At 45.6% G+C, this 21,034-nt stretch overlaps 2 protein-coding genes across 4 annotated transcripts in view; one reads left to right on the forward strand and one right to left on the reverse strand.

The window, feature by feature from the left end:
- Nucleotides 1-21,034, reverse strand: part of OSBPL10 (oxysterol binding protein like 10) — a 2,898,140-nt gene that overhangs the window by 1,512,238 nt on the left and 1,364,868 nt on the right. The gene's annotated exons all lie outside the window — the stretch shown is intronic.
- Nucleotides 6,050-21,034, forward strand: part of GPD1L (glycerol-3-phosphate dehydrogenase 1 like) — a 255,694-nt gene continuing 240,709 nt past the window's right edge. The window contains exon 1 of the mRNA XM_069648809.1: nt 6,050-6,202. Within this exon, the coding sequence (XP_069504910.1) occupies nt 6,159-6,202 (44 nt within the window). The 5' untranslated portion in view covers nt 6,050-6,158. The remainder of the gene's footprint in view (nt 6,203-21,034) is intronic.

The raw sequence follows: 21,034 nt of genomic DNA on the forward strand, positions 1-21,034 counted from the left end.
CCAATGGCATTACTGTATCCATGGCAGGGGAGGGATTGGGAAACCAAAGTGCGCTGTTTGCGTACATTTTCTACTGGTGGGGCCACCCCTGAAGCGCCCCGCCAGGCTTCTAATTCTGAGGGCTAAGTAGAGTGTGTGGAGCTACGAGCTCCACGCACTCTACTATAGAAACAATTTATACTAAATTGGGACGCGCCCCGCTGTGAAAGCCGGGCCGTCCTATAGTATATTTGTTTCCTTGCCACAGCGCCCCCGCGCTGTTGGCAAAGGAAATGCAGCATGACTAGAAGCTAAAAGATATTCAATCAGAGAAGCTCTGATTGAATATCTTTTAGCTTCTTTCTTTTTTTTTTTTTCTTGGGGGGGCAGCGCCCGGCCGCCCTACAATAGCAGCCGCCACTGGAGGGGACAGCCCTTCACCTGCCAATTCAACTGGAACGGTGGTTGGTCCAACTGCAGGATTATGCTGTCACACTGCCGTTCTGGGCTGGAATATATAACCCGGTTGATTACCTGTTGCGGCATCCTGTGGAACCGGAGATGCGCGATGACTGAGATGACAAGGATACCAAGGAGTTTTTTGCCATGATCACCAGGGTGGCAGTCCTAAAATCGATGTCCATGGCCGAAATTGCAGTAGTGACATGCAGCGATACATGCCTCCAGGATCTGATAACTCTGCTGCAAGCCTGTCAGTGGAATACATTCCTGTCCATAACACAACATAGAACTCCTGTGGCACAGTACTTTATCTATAGAATATGGAAAGTGAAAGGAGAGATCTCATGGGGCATGAAGGAGTACTAATCCACAGCGCAGAGATGGTTAGCATTCCTGGAATTGCAGGAGCAGGTCTTGGGTCTGGCACATGTTCTATGGTGTATCACATTGGCGCATCACAACCTGCTGGCCGTGGGCAAACAGGGATGTGGATCGGTTCATGAGTATGCTCAACAAGGCATTCTGCATTGCAGTGGACAAAGATCAGCAGCTGGAACAAACGCTCACATTGTTCCTCTTGGCTTACCGATGATGCCCCCTACCACAACAGGTGTCGCACTGGCGGAAGCTTTCCTAGGGCACAAGGTGAGGTCCCAAATTCCCCGAGCATGAATCGAGGAGATTGGCAATTCCGGATCCCATGAGGATGAGGGAAGTACAGGAGCAGTCCAATGACAGGGAGACAACCCGGCAACGGTTCAGGAACGCCCTGTCAAGGTAAGGAGACATGGTGCTGGCATGTACGCAGCATCCATCACACAATTGTGTCTGCCTCACGACATAGTTCCGTGGACGGTTCCTGGGAAGCAAGGTTCTGTGGTCAATTGCCCTAACCAGGAACTGCAATTGATTCAGACACCTCCACGTGGAGCACCCAACAACAAGCAAACGGGAGCTGAAGAGAGCAGCACTCCTGAGCTGGGAGGCTTACATCATTGTGAACGGAAAATAGCACAGGGGCAACGAGCTGGTCTTGGAAGCAAGACTATGCAGAGTAACAGAGGTTTGAATCCCGGACACGCGCTTAGAAACCAAAGTCAGATATGGTATTAGGTGCGTTATAAAAAAACAATTAAATAAATAAGAGACTGGCGAAGAGCTGCATGGAAATTATGACCATGGTCTTGAGGTGGTGGAGGAGCCACAGGAACATGTTTCCTGATACCCGCAGAGACCCCAGGAAGGCTCCGGGACTATGTACTGGAATAACGTGAAACAATCTAATGCTCAATTGTCACTGTTCATGATGTTTCTGTTATTTTGTTTGCGATGCTTGGATGGGAGGTTGTGACGTAGGATGTCACCACTATCAGTAAGTCACAGACCGAATAAAATGGGACCCTGCGCAGGGGCGGCACGAGGCATGAGCTTGGGAGGGCTAAAGCCCCGCCCTCCCCCCACTTTGACACAGCAGGCAACACTCTGCTGTTACGCCCAGCCCGTGCTCAGACCTCTAGAACCCATCACATTTCTCACCTCGGAGAGTGGTGTATTTACTTAAGCAAATACACCGCTCTCTGAGGTGATAAAACAGGCATTGAAGTGAAGGTAGAGGTAGAGGACACAAGCCTGCCATCAGTAGACCTCCCCCCCACCCCCACCATGTTGCAGCTAAGGGCTTAACTGCTGGCACAGCATTTACATGGCCCATGCTTTAAATAATTACCATTTACTAAAAAAGCATGTATTTGTGTGCATGCAGGGATTGTGTGTATGCATACATGTATGCATGTAAGCGTGCATGCATGCGAGGGAGGGTGTAAGTGGGTGTATGTTTGTATGCTAGGAGGTGTCTGCCAGTGCACACCTATGAATGAATGCAGTGTGAATGGTGTACATGGGAGTGACTGCGCGTGTTAATGAGCGCACAGTCTAAATGTTATGGGTGCTCCTGTGAATAACAGATCAGTTGTGTGGGTGCGTGACTGGTGGGTGAATGTGTCTGAATGTGTCTATATCTCTGTGTGTATCTGCGAGTATGCACGCTGGGACTTGGGGAGGGGCATTGGAGCTTGAAGATTTTTTGACAAGAGCATGGCATGTTTTACAGCCGTTTTTTGGGCAAAGGAAAGCCAACTTTAGTGTTTTTACTTTTACTTTACTTTAATAAATTTGTATTGCGCAGTCATTGACCCTTAGGCTTAAGGGCACAACAAGACAAGGACAACATATAACAAGAGTTTAAGTCTAGGAGATACCAGGGTCAAATGTTATGCGAAAAAATGGGTCTTAAGCTTTCTTTTAAATACGGCGAACATTTCAATGCCGCGTATATCAGGTGGGAGGTCATTCCAAGCCTTTGGAGCGATGGCATAGAAGGCAGTATTGGCGACCTTCACCGTCCTGCATCTTGGGATAGCGAGAAGATTTTATGTGATGCTGGGTTTGGAGTTGGGGTCGGGGGGAATACTACAATGGGGCTGGCATGGCTGGGTCTTACTGTGGCATGGAATGTTGTACTCGCATTAAGGGCAAAGCCAACATGAGGGTTCTTACATGGGGAGGACATGGCTACTTATTTTGACTTGGCTTTTTATTTTACTGGTGTTAAGGTCAAAGGCAACATAAATATTCTTACATGTTAATGTCAAAGGGCATTTATACCATGCACTAGCGCTGGTACAACTTGGTGAGCAGGGAAAACACAGTACAGTGTAAGAGAGAGGTAACAATGTGCAAAAGCAACATAATAGTACAAGATCTGTAGAGGAGGGCATGGATCAGGGAGGTCACTTTGAAGTATGAAAGTCTGAGTTGGCCTTGCCAGGATTTAAACCTGCGAATCACACTCAGATTACAACAGCATGCTCTCAGCCCACTGAGCTATCTCACGGCTAGCCAGCAAGAGCATGTTTTCTTACTGTGGCATTGCAGTTTATTACTGGTGTTAAGGCCAAAGGCAACGTAAGTATTCTTACATTGGGGTGGGGGTATTCGTGCAGCCTGCAAGGTAATGTTGTTTTACTGTGGCATGACAGCTTTTACTGATGTTGGGGAGCAAATACAACATGATGAGAGCTCTTATATGGGGAGTGGGGGATTTGTGTAGCCAGCAAGGCTATGTGTTCTTACTCTGGCATGCATTTTTTTCACTAGCATCAAGGCAAAGCCAAACGGAGTATGTTATTACATGGGGATACTGGCATGTATTGGCAGAGCCAACATAAACATGCTTTGTTATAGTATCATTACTGGCATTATGGATAAAGCAAACATGAGCATTTTCTTGTGTGGGAATAGTAGCATATCCAGGTGCACCAGAATGGATATGTGGGAGCACAGTTAATATGAAAATGCTTTTATACACTTGCAGAGTACTGGCATATATTAGGGAAAGGCATTATGAAAATGTGTTCGAAAATGCTCCTGTGCATTGTTGGTGGCTTGGCATCTAACGGAAATGTCATGTCTTACCCTGCAAAACCAATTCTAAACTGTGTGGCTTTTTACCTAATTTATCACAGAAAGTGTACTGAAAAGTGCACTATTTTAACCTATTATTTAAAAACGTTTCTCAAGGGGATATCCACCACCCCCTTGAATAAATGCCAACATTCCGAGGCACCTGAGTGGGAGATTTCGTCTGCGAAACCGGGAGACATAAAGTATCCCATTGGAATGAATTGGGGCTGGAATTAATTTAGGAGGGATAACGTGAAAAATAGTAACATTTTTCACAGAAAAATAGGAAGTCTCCCGCCTAAATCGGGAAGGTTGGTATGTATGCCCTTTGTTGGTTCACCCTCCCTCACTACTCTGTCATTCCTGTGCATTTGGCTGGGGACAGAACAAGTGCCCTTCCTTCTGCAGGCTCTTCTTAGTGTGGGCCCTACTTCATTAGTTCCAGGCCCCACTTGTTACAGAATCTTGGCCATGCCACTGGTGAGTTGGAGTGAAAGATGGACCTAATGGGCCAAAAGAAAGCGTAATATCTACTCAGCCTCCTGGGCTTGGGGATGGATGAGGCAGTTAATCAGTAGTGCAATTGGTTTAATGGCACGTCTCACTAACAGTTTTCAAAACTACCATCCAGCCCCCCCAAAATGTTGAGGCTGGCACCGCCCCTGGCCCATACCTGCCAACATTCTGTGACCAAAAAGATGTAGGATTTTTTAAGTTTCAAAAATAATAATTCCCATAACAATGACATTACAGTAAAATACAAAACATACATTGTTGGCATCATTGAAGCATTCGAAAGTACACGACCCATCAAACAGCACAAAATGTAAAGATGTTGAAATTTAAAAAATGTATGTATAATTCTGAATGGTAACTTAACACCAAATTCAATTACTTAACTTCACAGAAGGTAATCACACAGAACTGGTAGAAAACGTTTGCCACTACTCTGTAGCGGCAGCCCAGGCAGTACATATTTATTGCAAGTTGAACACTAAACGACATGGCGACTGATACTCCCCTCACTGTGATACGCAGATGCTGTGTGATGGTGTTACACTCTGCCACTTGCCTTCACTGGTGGTTCATGTAAGGGTTGTCTCGGCAGACTAATTGATGTAATGCATGCTTTGTCCTGGAGCCTGTCTCGCCACTGTGAAAAGCAGGAGGATCTGTCACTGAAATCTGTAGGCTGTAGGACTGCTTAAAAAGCAGTAGCCTACTGCCTAAACCTGTAGGGTTGGCAAGTATGCATAGCTCTCAACTCACCCGCTTTTGGCGGGTGTCACCTGCCTTGTAAACAGGTGAGTCACCCGCCAAGCCTCGTGCACGCCCATTCATTTCAATGGGCCTCTCACCCGCCAAACACAAAATCGGGTGATTTCACCCACCTTTGCATCGAAAAAGGTTGAGAGCTATGAGTATGCCTGGCCCCACCCGGCACAGGCGAGAGTCTCATAGACACTAAATCTGGTGTGTGTCTTAAATAGAGTCAGCCACAACAATTACTCCATATGCCATAATTAGGAAACACGAACTATGGCAGTGAGTAGCTGCATCTTTTCATTTAGCTGAATAATTCAAAAATGTGTTTTAATTTGCACCATTTAATACACACAACACAAAATGACATGTTTCCATACCGCTCTCTAGTTGATTTGAGACACAAATTCAAAAGGTATGGAACTTATCAAAGGTTAAACATCTGCAAAATGTATTCCCTTTTCTAAGAAGAATGAAGACACCAACGACAACATGTACAACTTCCTGGGAATATAGCCTTTCTAAGATGATGCCGCAGTGTCGCCTATTGAAGATCGATGATGTCTGCGATCTATTGCACCATTCCAAGATGGCTGCCCAGGAATACACTTACCCACACTAGTACCCTCTTTAGTGCCATGGGAATTGGTTACAACTAACGACTTATTTCCACAGTGGGCGCTCTAGGCGATTGTCTCGAATCAAGGTACTTTCGTGCTATATCAACTGGCTAAGGTGGTCACAAACCTAACGTATGAACACGGCTTAATAATTCTCATTCAATTCCATCAATACTTCTGAAGTAGATTAAGTACTCCTTCTTACACTACAATTCCCAGCATGATTTGCGAGGCAGCGGCGCGTCGTCGTGATGTCACGTCAAGCGTGTTTTACAATCTTCACTCTGTAGTTGCAGTTTAGCTTGTGTGTGTGTACCGTCACTGGGGGAGCAGACCTGAGCCCGACCTCCGTTAGAGACTCCCTGCTGCGCCATGTCTGCCCCTCTTAAGGTCTGCATTGTGGGCTCAGGAAACTGGTGAGTGAAGAGCAACGGTACCCCAAGACTCTGGGAGTCCTGGCGTCAGCCGACAACTCACAAACACGGCCCATCCGCGGTGTAGATTTCAGATCTTACAAGTTGCCATGTAGTTCCGTGGTTGGCCACCCAGTTCTGTATTTTCATTCCTTTTTTTTTTTAAAGTTTTGCTTTTATCAGTATGAAGCTACTACTACAAATCCCACAATGCAATACAAACAATTGCATTGTGGATTGGTTTTTTTTGGTATGAAATGCGCCTTCTTAACATTTGCTTTTTTCATTAGAAACCTTGAACGTTTTGTGAGCTAGTGAGTACTGGGGCCAGCGGGATTGTAGGAGGAAAAGCTTTTATAACATGATCAACATTTTGTTTGAGATCTCCTCCTAAAAAAGTAATGCAGAAAGGAAATTAAAGAGGGAACACAGGAAAGTAGATATGACCCACCCGAATCACTCCCAAATGAGAGATTTAGCGTAGCTTAAACATCTTAAATTGTATGGTTATGGCAACCGTTTCGGCTGAAATCTGCGTGTTTGGAACTTACTCGAGTAGATTTTGGGTCCTGTTCTGCTACAATGATGTTGAACTCTGATGACGGCACATATGGAACATATTGGGTACTAAGTGTACATGCATTTCCTGTGACTAGAGGCCGTCCAAAAAAACGCCGGGGGGACACTGCTGAATTATTTTCCTATTTCTGCAGTCGGGAATTCCTTATAGTTGGAGAGGGAAAATCTGCTGAGAATATCAACGTATGTGCTCACAAGAAATGTGAGTTTTCTGTCGAAAAAATCTGGCCTGCAGATTTGGACTGTTGCTACCCATCATGGCTATGCCGTCCTCTAAGCAACTACTTCCTTTCATTCATCTGGTGGCTCGTGGATTATTTGTAGGAATTGGAATTGTTACTCTAACAGTTTTAAAAGTTATTGAACATTTTTATAAGACAGAGCAAGGAAAATTACGCCCCTTACCAAGCCCCTCACAGAGAGTGACAGAATCACCTTTAAGAGGAGTTCTGGATGTGCACATGGGATCTGGTACATATACACTTGGTACACATGGAGAGCCACAATTTCTGAAATGTGTTTTTATAGAGCATTTACTGTTTCTAAAAATGAATATGTAGTAGAGCTATCATAGTTACATAACCTAGAGTTTACTAAGCAGCATTTTACTTTGAACTGACAAAAAAGCAGTTTTGTTTTACAATATGTTTTTTGTTTATGAGCGGGTGAACGCTTGATGAATACCTAGACATTGTGGTTTAATTGCTAAGTATGAGTTGTAAGCATGCCAGTGATCGTCCCAACCGAGCTGGTGTTGGAGTAGCCCTAATCCTCCCTGAGTGGGTTCCTACCTCTCTCATACCCACCCAGCACTACTACATTGAAAGTCTTGTCTGCAAGCTTGGTGTCTCTCCAACTCTCCCTCACCCTTGCCACTATCTACAGACCCCCTCCCCCTGTATGTCTTCCTTTCCGAATTGGCTGACTTCACCTCCTCTCTTCTGACCTCTACTTCTAAACGCCTCCTCCTGGGAGACTTCACCATCCACCTTGACTCCACTGTTCCTGCCTCCTCACTCTTCTGTGATCTCTGTACCTTCCTCTCCCTCACTATTCTCCCCTCCGGCCTGACCCACTTCGCCGGACACACTCTTGATGCTTTCATCCCTGCTGATCTCCTGTTCTCCAACCCTCTCGCTACCCCCGCTCTCCTGGTCTGACAACTCTCATCTGGCACCTCTCGCCCCCTGACCGAGCCTCCACCAGCACTGCCAGCCTCCTTCCCGGTCATTCACCCAAAGAAACAAGTGTCAGCTGCTGTGTTTTCCTCCACCTTGATCCCTCCTTCTTCAACTCTGTCCTTGCCATTCTTCATCTTGCTATCACTCTTGACATTCTTGCCCCTATCACGAGGATCTGTCTGAAACCTACCTCCAAGCATAACAGCTGGCACAACTTTGCAATTGCTGAGTGGTTGAACGGAAGTGTCAGACCTCAGGCTCACCCTCTGACAAACTGGCCTGTCGCCTACTCCAAAGGCAATACCGACTCTCTATCCGCTCTAAGAAGATTCAGATTTTCTCTTTCTCTTTGGAGAACCAGCTATAAAACGGGTGATGTCTTAATCTATGTGCGTCCTATGGGCAGAGCTTTACAAAGTAATTGTGTCGTATAAGTGGCTGTTTTGTGCTTTTCATTTCCTATCTAGCATTGGGCCAATCGTGGGGGATATTCCAGTCTCCTATTATCTTCTCCAAGGGGTTCTAGTTTTTACTTGGGAAGTTCCAAAAGGATGCCTCCCTACATGTTGGCGCATATATATTAATTATGTGATATTTAGTGCCGGCGAGAAGCTTTTTACCATCCGAATTAGATTCAGTATGGGTGATGGCTGCCTTAACTGACGCATTGATGAGTGTGATAAAACTGGTTTTCTTACCAATTGCCTATGAAAAGCATGTTGTATATTATCTACATGAATTGGCAAGTTAGTTATCTCTTCTTGATATCCAGTCTCTTGGGCAAATGGGTTATGGATAACAATGATGATAAAGAGAAACTTGTTCCTAATTAGCCTCATTCTACGTATACTAAGATAAAGAACAGGCTCACTCTCCCCACATCTCGTTGTGTTCCCTGGACCCCAATCCAGGCTTCTCAATAACATTTGTCACTCGCTCACAAGCTTGCCTAATCTCCCACATAATAAGCAAACCTCACTATAACCCACACCCTATAAGTTTGGAGGAGCTTCTTTCTCACCCTCCCTCGACAGCTCCCTATCAATCTTATGGACTCTTACCAAATCTTCTACACGCATCTCTCAAACCAGACACGATAATTCAGATCCTCACAGGTATCTTCATAACACTGAACAAATGTCTGCATCCCCAACTCCCCTAACCCCTCCCCTGTCGCCACCCACCCACCAGCCTATGCCATCTACACTGCACCTTGTCGCCATGCACCATTGGTTCTTACAGAGATTTGTCTATCATTACCCACCAATGAGGGCAGCAGGATCGGTTCATCCGCTTGGATCGTAGCGTGTGCAGAGGCAAACAGTTCTTGAAGCAATGTTCTCCAAGACTGTGCCCCTGACGAGCTGCTTCTTGCCACACTGAGGTCTCAGCCAGTGACAATTTTTGAAGAACCTGCCCCTGCACCACCGCCGTGCGTCTGGGCATTTGTGTTTTCCAATGCATCGCTATCCTGCTCTTCGCAAGGACGTACGCCGGGTCCTTCAGTTTGATTATGTTTTGGCTGTGGAAAAATATCAAGTATGCAGGCAGTGGGAGACCTTATGTCCAATGTTAGATCTGCTTTGGCTAACATGTGTGCAATGTCTTGCCAGTATTGCTAGATCCTTCCAAAGGCCCAGAACATATGCACCATGTCCGCGTTGACCAGACACACTTGACCCTACTCTGGGCTAGTGTTCTGCTGCCTTATTAAATCTTCCAATTCTCTGGGTGGTTAAATGCACTCTCTGGGTCAACTATAGCTGATCATGAAGATCAGGAAATAGACGACACACCACCATTCACATGTCCCACAACGTCATCAAGTTACATAATACTCGACGAGTACTCAAATAACCGTGAACCGCAATCCTTACACCAGTATAAAGACGTTGCCAATCAATCGCTACAAGATGTCTCAAATACGTCTCTCAACAGCCCCAGTTGCACCATTTCATGGAGTGACTTCTATGATCAAGTCACAGATGACTCCTTTGATCTACAAAACATGTCCACAAGCGAATGCACCTTACCTTCTTTTATAGATCCATTAGAACAAAACCAAATCTATCAAATTCATATCGAAAACCAAATAAAAAGAGCAAAACCTTTAATACTTAATAGAACAAACATTCTCCGACTTTTTGGAGCAATACCACAACTAAAACATATCACAACCAATAAGATCGATTTAATCACCTTCAAGGATGATAAACATTTAGACAAAATTATCGCAGAATTATCTGACCCAGAAGACCAAGACTTAATTATATCAAAATGTGAACACCTCCTCAAACTTGGCTTCAACTGCTGGCCCACTACAACGCTAAGAAACAATGCCGAGAGAAAACAGAACTATATCCGCAGCAACAACCAAGCAACGAAGACTTCAAATTGGAATTCTCCGTCAACGGCGGAAAGAGCAATTAGCCAAGAACAACCAATCAAAAGAATCTACGACCTAGAAATATCAAGGTCGGAAACCACATACTCAAGAAGTTCAAGCTACTCCTATTCATAACAACCAATTAATACAAGCATAACATGGTCACTCTGCTCATGGAACACAAGAGGAAACCTGCACTTATACACCCAACCTTGCTCTAACCTCGAGAATTATCTAATCATTTGTTTACAAGAGACCTGGATCATGAATACGCCAGTTTGCGACGGTTTTCTTGCATTCTTAAACCCTGCCTTAAAAAAAACATCAAGGCAGACTACTCACACTTATCAAAATAACCCCGAAATGGAAAGTGTTGACAAATGAAAATATAAACCCCTGGATTCAAGTGACCGTAATAGCAACTACATCATTTAAACACCAAAAAAGTAGTTATGAAACAAAAATTGCCATTCTGAATCTCTACTGGAATCCTGTGGCCATCACAAACGAGGCATTTATGGACGGCGTATTCATGACTATAGACAATCTACTTCAGAGACATCAGTACATCGAACTAATACTGTGCGGTGACCTCCACATCAACCTAATAACATCAAATGGTACTCCACGCACGCTGGACCAACTAACTCCTAAAGCAGCAACATGGATGAAAGAAATAACAACACGAAACCTGATGCTCTTAAATCATGCAAAAGATAATTCGACTCCCTTTGTCCCAACATGGACCAGAGGACAATCAGAAGCGATCATCGACTACATATTTCTTTCACAAACGCTGCAAGCATCTGTCAAGGCAGCTATAACGCTAATCTCTGACAATAGTGACCACAACATGCTAACCGTCACCTCACAGTTAACGACGAATGAACCAGTACCATCTGATGCCACAATACTAGAACTTGCAGGTTCAGCAACAAGACTACGCATATCACAAACAGCGATATCTCTTCTTCCAAGGAAATTAGAAGATTCATCAAAACCAGAATTGGAAAAACTGAATTACGGGTGGCTTCTTCTTCCCTTTCAACAAACAGTAAAAAACTGCCCTCAAACTTTACACGCACACACCTACAACCGGGAAATAGCAGAAAAAAAAAAGAATTGGCCAAACAGAGAAGACAACTTAACAAAAACAAAACAACAGAAAATCGTATAAAGATTGCAAAATTAAAGCAATCCTACAACAATTGGAGGAAATCACATCAATCGATGTTACTCCAGACGGATGCAGAAACAATAATGAAGACTCTTAAGACCAACAACACACGTGAACTGTGGAACCTACTGAACGAAAACCACTTGAAACAACATAAGCTCACAGCTAATGTACCACAACAGACATGGATCACCCATTTCTCGACCTTGTACGGACCACAGCATAATTATTCAGAAGAAAAACTGAACCAAAGAAGTACAAAATGGACAATTCATACTTCTCAAGAAGATTTCCTACATATGATAAAAAGTCTCGATTCATCAAGAGCCCCAGGACCCGACGGCCTCTCGAACGCCGTCCTTAAACAAAACCCCACAGTATGGGCACAATTCATGTCACAGATCCTGGACATCATAAACAAAACTAACCGAATTCCAACTACTTGGAGAACAGCTACAATAGTTCCGATACATAAACAAGGACCACGTGACCTCCGCTCTACTGGACCCCTTGGGAAAAATCTTCGCAACAGCTCTCTTAAAGCACCTGACTGCATGGGCCACCACCAATGGACGTTTCTCTCCGCATCAAACAGGTTTCACGCGCAATGTAGGGACTAACATAAATCTCCTACTAGTGCACTTAATCAAACATGAAGCCATAAACAACAGGAGCATGATCTACACGGCATTTATTGATTTAAAGATGGCTTTTGATACTATACCTCGACACAAGTTATGGGCAAAACTGCATGCATGGAAATGCCCAGCGAACATCCTCGAACCCATCATCCTACTTTATTCTGACACTTCAATAAAAGTCAGACTCTCAAAACAAGGACACACATCTGCTTCCATCGTGACAATGAACGGCTTAAAACAAGGATGCCCTCTGGCAGCGACGCTTTACAACCTGTACACGTCAGACATTGACCAACATCTGGCAAATACGCAAACAAACCCCCCGAAAATAAACTCGATACCGGTCCCTATAATGGCCTATGCAGATGACATCGTTTTGCTCGATAGAACCCCATCTGGATTACAACTTTCGCTTACAGCACTAAGCAACTACATGAAACAAAATGATTTAGTCATCAATATTACGAAGACAAAGACTATGCTGTTGACGAAACCACAAACAAAATTAAAACACCAACCGAACTTCAACATCAATGGAATAAGAATAGAAAATGTCACAACATTTAAACATCTAGGGATCACACTCAATCAATCAAAAATAGAAGCGGACTGGCTGGACAAAATAGAACAGAAAGCCCAAGCACTGGCGCGCCAGGGGTGCATCCTGCACAAAAAATATGGAAAATTCTCATATAAACCGATTATTATGTACTACAGGCAAAAATACATTCCCATAATAACATATGGATCTGAAACTATGTTGAATGCCGAACATGTAAACTGGGTAAAACTTGAGGCAATATTTTGGCGCAAGATCCTAAATCTTCCTCAATCATACCCCATGCCCAGAATCCGCTACGAGATAGCAACCCAATCCATCGGATCCATGGTACGATGGAAAAGAATGGACATCTATCGGAAAATAATAGCGGATGATATCACTCCTGCAATTCAAATTTTGAAAACCGATCGCAACGCTTTAAATAACACAATCTTAGAAACCTGGAAAAAATCAATCAACAAAGAAATGGAGAAAGAAGAGATCTCCGAAGAACTTTTAATCAAACGGCCGCAATATGCCAAATTCAATCTTCTCCAGAATGATTGGATTCAAACTATTGATCAGAAAAACAACTACAAACGGACGCTGCACTGCAACGTAGACAATAGAAAACTTCATGAACCGCAGCAATACGAAATTTCCTGACCCAAATATCAGAGCAACCTTTCTACGACTTCGGCTAAATATCCTACCAACGAATGATTATTTAGCTGCAACAAAACAAATTCCAAAAGACCAAAATCACTGCCGTTTCTGTAAAGTCAAGACGATACCAGAAACCATATTTCATCTCGTGATGGAATGCCCCTCTCTTGCCATCCAACGAAATCAATTTCGGGGATATTTTGACATGGGATCCCAACAAATGACTACAGATAAAAGATGGGCGGCAATTCTTAGCGGAAAGAATAATAAATATATATATATATACAGTATCTCTCTACCTTCAACATATCCTTGATCTCATGAAAAAGAAATCTCAAAACTCAGCGGAACTCCGCAGCTCCGCTGCCTCTCGACACTGATGTCTATATCTTCAGCTCATTGGCCATTTATTCTTTCTTTCTCTTTTCACGAATCAAAATGATGGAAAAGTTTGATGGAAATGTTTGAGACCAAACTAAAACATAAAATAAAAAAAAATAAAAAAATAGCTGTATTAGCTGAATCGCATGTATAGATACTGTTTTGTGATATGTTACCACTTTGTCTGTTATTGGTTCCTGTAGTTCCTCTTCCCAGTATTGGGGGGTCGGTGCCAACACTTTTCCTCGCTGGGTCATAATTAGTTTGTATAATCTCGATACTGCTTGCCCACCTTCTGATATATCATATTGCTTTGTTCTGCTTTAACTCTCCCAGCCATTTCTGTTTCAGTATTGTGAGGCACGAGGCATGCAGTGAGTGTTGCCCTCTGTGTAGTCCAGTCTCTGTGATGAGCGCCCTGAAGTCCATTGGTTTACTCTCCTTTAGTAGTTCCCCAATTGTTGCCACTCCATGGGGCTCCCAGTATTTTTTCACCCATAGCCTTGTTTGTGTATCTTCCACCCTTAACGCCACCAGCGGGATCTGCAGTGAATAGGGTGTCTTATTCTCTAGTAAACAACATGCTGTATGCCATATTCTTTTGCCTAGTGCCAACAAGAGCCGGGGTTTTGTAAATCGTGTCGGGTGCACCCAGGTTGCAACAGGGGGTGTCTTGAGTCTGCTCATCTGACCATCCCGTCACAAACTGTAATTGACTTGCCACAAAGTACGCTTTCAAATTGGGGATCTTAATACCTCCTTGGTCATGTGGTTTCTGTAATTTTGTGAGTGCCGCTCTGCGTCTAGAATTATGCCACACAAGCCCTGACGTGTGGTCTGAAAGAAGCTTTTAGGTATGTCATACGGGACATTAGTGAAGTAATGAATGAATGAATCTAGGGAAGTCAACCATTTTAAGTAACGCTGCTCTGCCCATCAGCGAAGAGGTAACGTAGCCCAGAAGTCCATGGATTGCTCTACTTTGTCAGCTGCCCTCTGTGTGTTTTGTATATGTTCTGTCTTTGGGTCTTGATGGATTTATTTATTTTATTTTATTTCGCTTTTTTTTTTTTCTTAGCGTACAGGCAGCCCCAAGGCATTGCAGCGCTGTTACTTGTAATTCAACTTAGTTACAGTACAATACAGGAATCGGTAGAAATACAAACGTTCATTTAGGCAGAAAAGTACATTACAGTATGCATTCAGGTATTTGGGGTTGAATAGCTGAGTGGCAGTTCATTCCATTGTGTAGCTGCTAGGTAGGGGAAGCTAGTGCCACCAGCTCGAGCTCTCTTGAATTTGGGCACCGGGAGCATGTTTGCATAGGGTGTTCTGGTAGGTCTGTTTGTGAGGATGGGGTGGATCTTTTCAGAGAGGTAAGTGGGAGCGGACAATGCCCAGGTATTTAAATGTGTCTCCCACTGCACCAGAAGCACTGGTAGTGTATTTGCTGGTTTCCCTCTGTACCCTGCCAAGGGGACCAAAGATGATTTCTGTTTACTAACCTTGATGCCTGAAATGTCAGTGTATCGCTGAAATAATTCCAGTATAAATTGTAAGTTGGTCTCAGGGTGTTGTAAGTATAGAAGGATATCATCAGCATATAGGGAGATAAAGTTCCGTCTGTTATGTATGATTATCTCCACCTCTTGGTAATCCCTACGAAGGTTAGCCGCCAAGGCTTCTAGGGACAATATAAATGGCATGGGTGACCATGGGCATCCCTGCCTCGTGCCTTCTCGAGCACCCATTGCTCTGAAATTTGGGTTTCTGTCTTGATTCTTGCAACCGGCCTGCTGTTCACCAGCGCCACCCATTTGATGTATGTGGGTCCCATGACATATTTTGTGTGGCCAGCAGCCATGACCATCTAACCGAATCGAACGCCTTGACCGCGTCTAGTGAGGCTACTGCATAAAGGTTAGTGCTGCTCATTGTATGGTCAATGACGTTGTGCAACCTACGTAGGTTCCATGTAATGTTTCTGTTTGGGACATATCCCGTTTGGTCCAGGTGTACGAGCTTGTCTATTACCCTCTTAATCCTATTGGCCAGTAGGGTTGTGAGTACCTTCCCGTCCTGGTTAAGGAGCAACCATGGTCTATATGACCCGCAGTCTGTGTCACGCTTATCTTGTTTGAGCAATGGTATGATATGAGATTCCCTCAGTGATACAGGGAGGACTTCTGTGTCAAATGCGTTCGTTCAGCAGTGGGGGCGTGATATCTGCAATATATTCTTTGTAAACCTCACTGGGCAACCCATCTGTTCCCGGTGTCTTGCCTGTTGGCAGCCCTCTAATTGTGGTGTCAAGCTCCTCAAGGATTATAGGAGTCTCCAGCCTTTCGGCCGTTGCAGGATATAACCTCAGAAAGTCTATCTGGGCTAGGGCCTCGTCTATCTCCGAGGGCTGAATCCTAGATGTCTCCATGTATTGGTTTTTATAGTAGTCGAGGAAGCATTTATTTATACCTTCTTGCGTCATACATGCTACCCCATCCTTATTCTTGACGCCCCACCTGGATTCGCTCTTGTATGAACAGGTGTCCTAGCTTAGCCCCCTCTGCGTGCTGCTTTTCTACACATTTTGTGTAATATAGTGCCCCCAGTCTGTCTCAATATTTCAAGCATTCATGTTTCTATCAATCTACCTCCTGGGTCCTGTCTCCAGTCATGCTCTCCCTATCGTCTATTTCTGCTAATGTGGTTTCTGCCTTGGCTAAGTCTCTATCTGTTGTGGCCGGACACCTCTGCTTCAGCGATTGCTGTTCCTCTGATTTCTACTTTTAAAACTTCCCATAACATCCCGGCAGATGTTATGCTGCCTATGTTGTGTGCAACGTAGTCTTTAATGCCCACCCTAAGGTGTTCTGTGAACACCTTATCTTTCAGGGATTCACTTCAAATCTGCCAGGTCTGGATACGTGCTCTAGGAGGGAGCATGCACCATGTGACTATTAGCAGCGCGTGGTCCGCGCTTTGTACTCTTCAGTCGTGAACTCGCTTAAGGTTTCCTCACCTGTGAAGACATCTAGTCTAGTGATCAGGTCTTTCGGGGCTGTGTAATGTGAATATCCATGGCCGTGCAGGTGAAGGGCTCTCCAGATGTCTGTCAAACTAAACGCTTGCAGCAGGGTGTTCAGGTATTTAGCTGCGGGGGCCGGGTGTGTACGTTATCGGATCTATCCAGTTTTGGATTTAATGTGCAATGGAAGTCTCATCCCCATACTAATGTACAATTTCTATACAGGGGTATAAGGAGCGGAAGTATGCATCAGTGTCAAGGTTTGGGGTGTATGTGTTAATACATAGTTCCTTTTTCTCGAGAAAGCCTTGTACTATTACCATCCTGCCCTCTTTGTCTTTGACCTGTTTTAAGAAACTAGAATGGTGTGGTCGGTGCTATCCTTATTAACACCCCTTTAGCGTAAGCTGAATATGGCGAGCCATGAGTGGTGCCATTCCATCTTTTGCTGTCAGGGGTTAGTTTCTTTTCAGTAAGGTGCGTCTAATGTTGAAGCGCTATATTTATTTTTTGGCGGCGTAGGAATGTCTTTATCCTGTTACGTTTAATGTAACTGTTAAGCCCCCTGACATTCTAGGAGGCTATCTTAAGTTCCCTCGCCATAGGTAAATTCCTCTGTGTGTCCTGATAGACTAATATTCCCATCCTGCATGTTGTGTATGGCTATATAGGCCGACTATCAACTATTTCCCTCCCCCCAAAAATTGCCCACTCTGTACCTTGTGCTCAGGCATTCCCGCTTTTCTCTCCTGCCCCAGTTATCTTGTACACTGTGCAACTGGGTAAATGACGCTCCATCACAACGTGCTGCTGGCTTCTTGGAGTCCACATTGCTTGCTCCTGTTGTCAGGTAGTGAAAGTTGGGATCAAAGATTCTCTTTGCTGTGGGTTCGTTGTTTCTTGTGGTTAGTTCGGCGTTGGCTGGCTTGAGAACTTTATAACGCTTGTGGGCTATTGCGCTCATCCGTCTGTAGTGTCTGCCACCTGTCCTCCGGGCCCTGTCCGCAGGTTTTCTGTGTCCATCCATTTATGTGCTTCCTCCGGGATATCAAAGAAGGCGGCTTGGCCATTTCGTATAACCTTCACTCTCGCTGGGTACAACAGCATATACTTGAGGTTCGCTTCCCAGAGTCTTTTCTTCACTGAGGAGAAATGCATCCTTTGTTTCTTTACCTGCAGGGTGTAATCTGGGTATGCTGGGATTATTGCGGAAGCCCTTTGTATCGTGCCGCCTTTTATAGTTCAATATCTGGGCTGTGTTGGGGCCCCTGGCAGCAGTTTCCTAGCTCGGGATCTGTGTGCCTGTTCAACTGTAATGCCTTGAGTGAGGTTGCCTGGCCCGATTTCTTGCAATAGCATATTCTCGACAAAGTTGGTAGGGTTCACCCCTTCTTATTATTCCTCCTGGCACGCCCTTCCGCATCTTCGACTCTTCTTGTAGGTTTCTCATTTGTTGTTGCAATATTGCTTTGTCTGTCGTGGTATTTTTCAGGCCTACCGCATTCCCTGTGGCCTGTTTTTCCAGGGTCCTTGTACGTGCGGCCAATGCCCTGACATCTTGTCTCGGGAGGTTCACATCTAGGCTAGTGATGTCTATTTTAGTGTCCAGTGCGATTTATCAGGGCTGAAATGGCTGCTAGGACTTGCTTGTCTCCCTTCATTTGTTCGGGCTCTCCCTGCTGTGCTGGGTCAATTGCGTAGTGGTTCCGTCTGTGTTTGCTATTTTAGCAAATGGGTCCAACCTGGGTTGCTTGGCTCTGTTTTTGGGTACCTTCACCGACATGTGTGCCACTCCTGTGACTGTGTTATGTGCTTCTTTCGACAATTTGTTGTTGCTAAGTATGCACCAGCCACTCTTGGTGTTGCCTGTGCTCTGTTCCCCTTGGTTTGGGCACTGGTGGTGTACTTCAGTCGGGATACACTACGGTTGGGTGCTGTTTGTATCCCCCTACCTCTTTGTGCTATTTCTGATATGTAGCGGCCTGCCTTAGTTATTAGATTTTCAGGATCCCAGGGATTTCTGACCGCACTCCTGCTTACCAAATTTGTTGTTGTCCCTCTGCTATGCGCCCTTCCCTCTGGGTGCATGCATTTATTGCTCTCCTCCGTTTCAATCTGTTGTGGGGATTGAACAAAAATGCTGCTTTCTGCATCTCTGGGCACCGCAGAGTGTAGGAGGATGTAGGACAGGGGCTGTCCGTTCGGTGTGTACATATTACAGCATTATCCTCACGGCTGCTTTTGCCCAGCGGTCCCGCATGCTCTCCCCTTACCGTATGCTCCAGGGGTTCCACCTGTCGCTTGTGGTCGTTTCGATGAGTCTCCATCAGTGCCTCGGTTCTCCCGATTGCTGCCGCTGCTGCTTGACCATTCGCGCACTGCAATCCAGGAGTCCATGCTGCTGCGGTATATTCTGTATACTCCCGCCCGTTTGAGTAACTGTGGCTCAATTAGCAATCAGCGCTGAAATGCCGGCACCGGTTCTCGTCCCTCCCGCACCACGCCTGGGTCGGTGTAAGCTGGAGTACCCACGCACGCCACCATTTTGAGTAGGCATACGCACTCCTGGGTTTTATGGCTTCTCCGTTCGTTGAAACTTCGCCTGTATATTGCCCCAGTATTATTTGCTGCGTCGCCTCACTTATGGGTCATAGGGTTCGGAGGATCCACTTCTTTGACCAGGATCTTGCTAGATGATAAGCTGTGCATAGAATGTCCTTACTGCATGGTTGCTTAGCCTAGCCGTGCAGGGATCATTTTTTTCTTGTTGTGGGTGTGCTACCTGCCATGGGAAACCGGAGCAAAAAAGGAAGCGCCTGGTGTGGAGGCCTTCCTCCCTGTCCTCCCCTGTGCTGCCTTCCAAAAGGAAGGCGGAATGGTCTGAGAAGAGGCTGATGCAGGTGGAACAGCCTAGAGGCCGGCAGAGGGATGTTCATGCCCTTCCCGTCCAGCTCTCCTTCCTCTGCCTCTTGTACTGTCTCTCCTGCGTCCAGTGATGGAGACAGAGGGGGAAGTATTTGGATAAGGACGCAGTTGTATCTGTGGTTATTCAAGTAGTGCATTATATCGGTTTGCCACAGCCGAGCCTGCACCTGAGTCTGTGGACGGGACACCCAGTATCCTCCCTCTGCAGTTTAGAAAGCTCTGAAGGCTGGGCTCCTGCTCATGACTGAAATTAAGGATGAGGTCTGGATGTCTGGAAGGAGCCCGACCGGATGGCCGTCCTGCGTTTTTTGCCAACTAAACCCACTTCAGAGAGGAGAAGCTCCTGCCTCAGGTGGTGCGGGTCGACAACCTTCTCCATAGCCTGATGGATCGCTCGCCCATGGCCCCAGAGGAGGCCATTAAGGATGGAACCGACTGGAATGCGGAGTGGTCCTTGCGGAAGGCCTATGCAGCGGTTCACTTATCATTGCGCTCAGCTACAAATTCATATACTGCTGAGGCAGTGTTCATGGCCTATTCCGAAGGCCTTGCAGGAGGGGTCTGACCCTAGGCCCCACATCCAGACGGTCCGCTCAAAGCTGGGATTCTTGTCAGACTTGGCGTACGGTGGGGTCAAGGCTGTGGCCATGCTGATTGGTTTGGTTATTTTGGGTCGCTGGCACTTACATCTTCGAGACTGGCAGACAGACTTGCACCAGAAGGCAGTTGCCCTGACTATTCCTTTTGAGGGGCTTACTCTCTTTGGGCAATCCTTTTGGGGGAGGGGGGTAGGTAGCATAAAGTTCACGTGTTTCGGGCAGATGAGCATGCAGGGAAGTAGCGTTTTGCATTCGGACAAGTTTTAAGACCTGGACGCTTCCCTCTGCTGCTCTCAGTCCTGGATGAGAGTGGACCTGCTGGGTTCCTAGGGAAGGCATTCGTCCCTGGCCACAAGCAACGGTTTCTCAGTGGCGATAGAGGGTTGCATTATCAATTTAGGGCCCTTCCATTCGGGTTGAAGTCTGCGCCTCAGATTTTTATGAATATCTTGGGACCTGTGTTGGACATCTTGCATCTTCAAGGAGTGAAGGTCTTCCCGTACCTTGACTGACTGCTGAAGGTGTCCTCGTCATCCCACCTTCAGGTCCAGCAGAGTCGGATTTGCCAGGTTACACAGGACTTGTGCCAATTGATCAAACATCCCAAGTCCCATCTGTCACTCCCGGGATCTCCAGTTTATTAGACCCAGTTTTGGACGCGGGACAGGGTTCTGTTACCGGAGGGAAAGGCCATCCACCTGGTGCAAACTCTCAGGACTCTGTTGGCAAGATTG

This window comes from Ambystoma mexicanum, chromosome 2q (assembly GCF_040938575.1).
Source record: "Ambystoma mexicanum isolate Mex_15411 chromosome 2q, UKY_AmexF1_1, whole genome shotgun sequence".
NCBI classification, from domain to species: Eukaryota; Metazoa; Chordata; class Amphibia; order Caudata; family Ambystomatidae; genus Ambystoma; species Ambystoma mexicanum.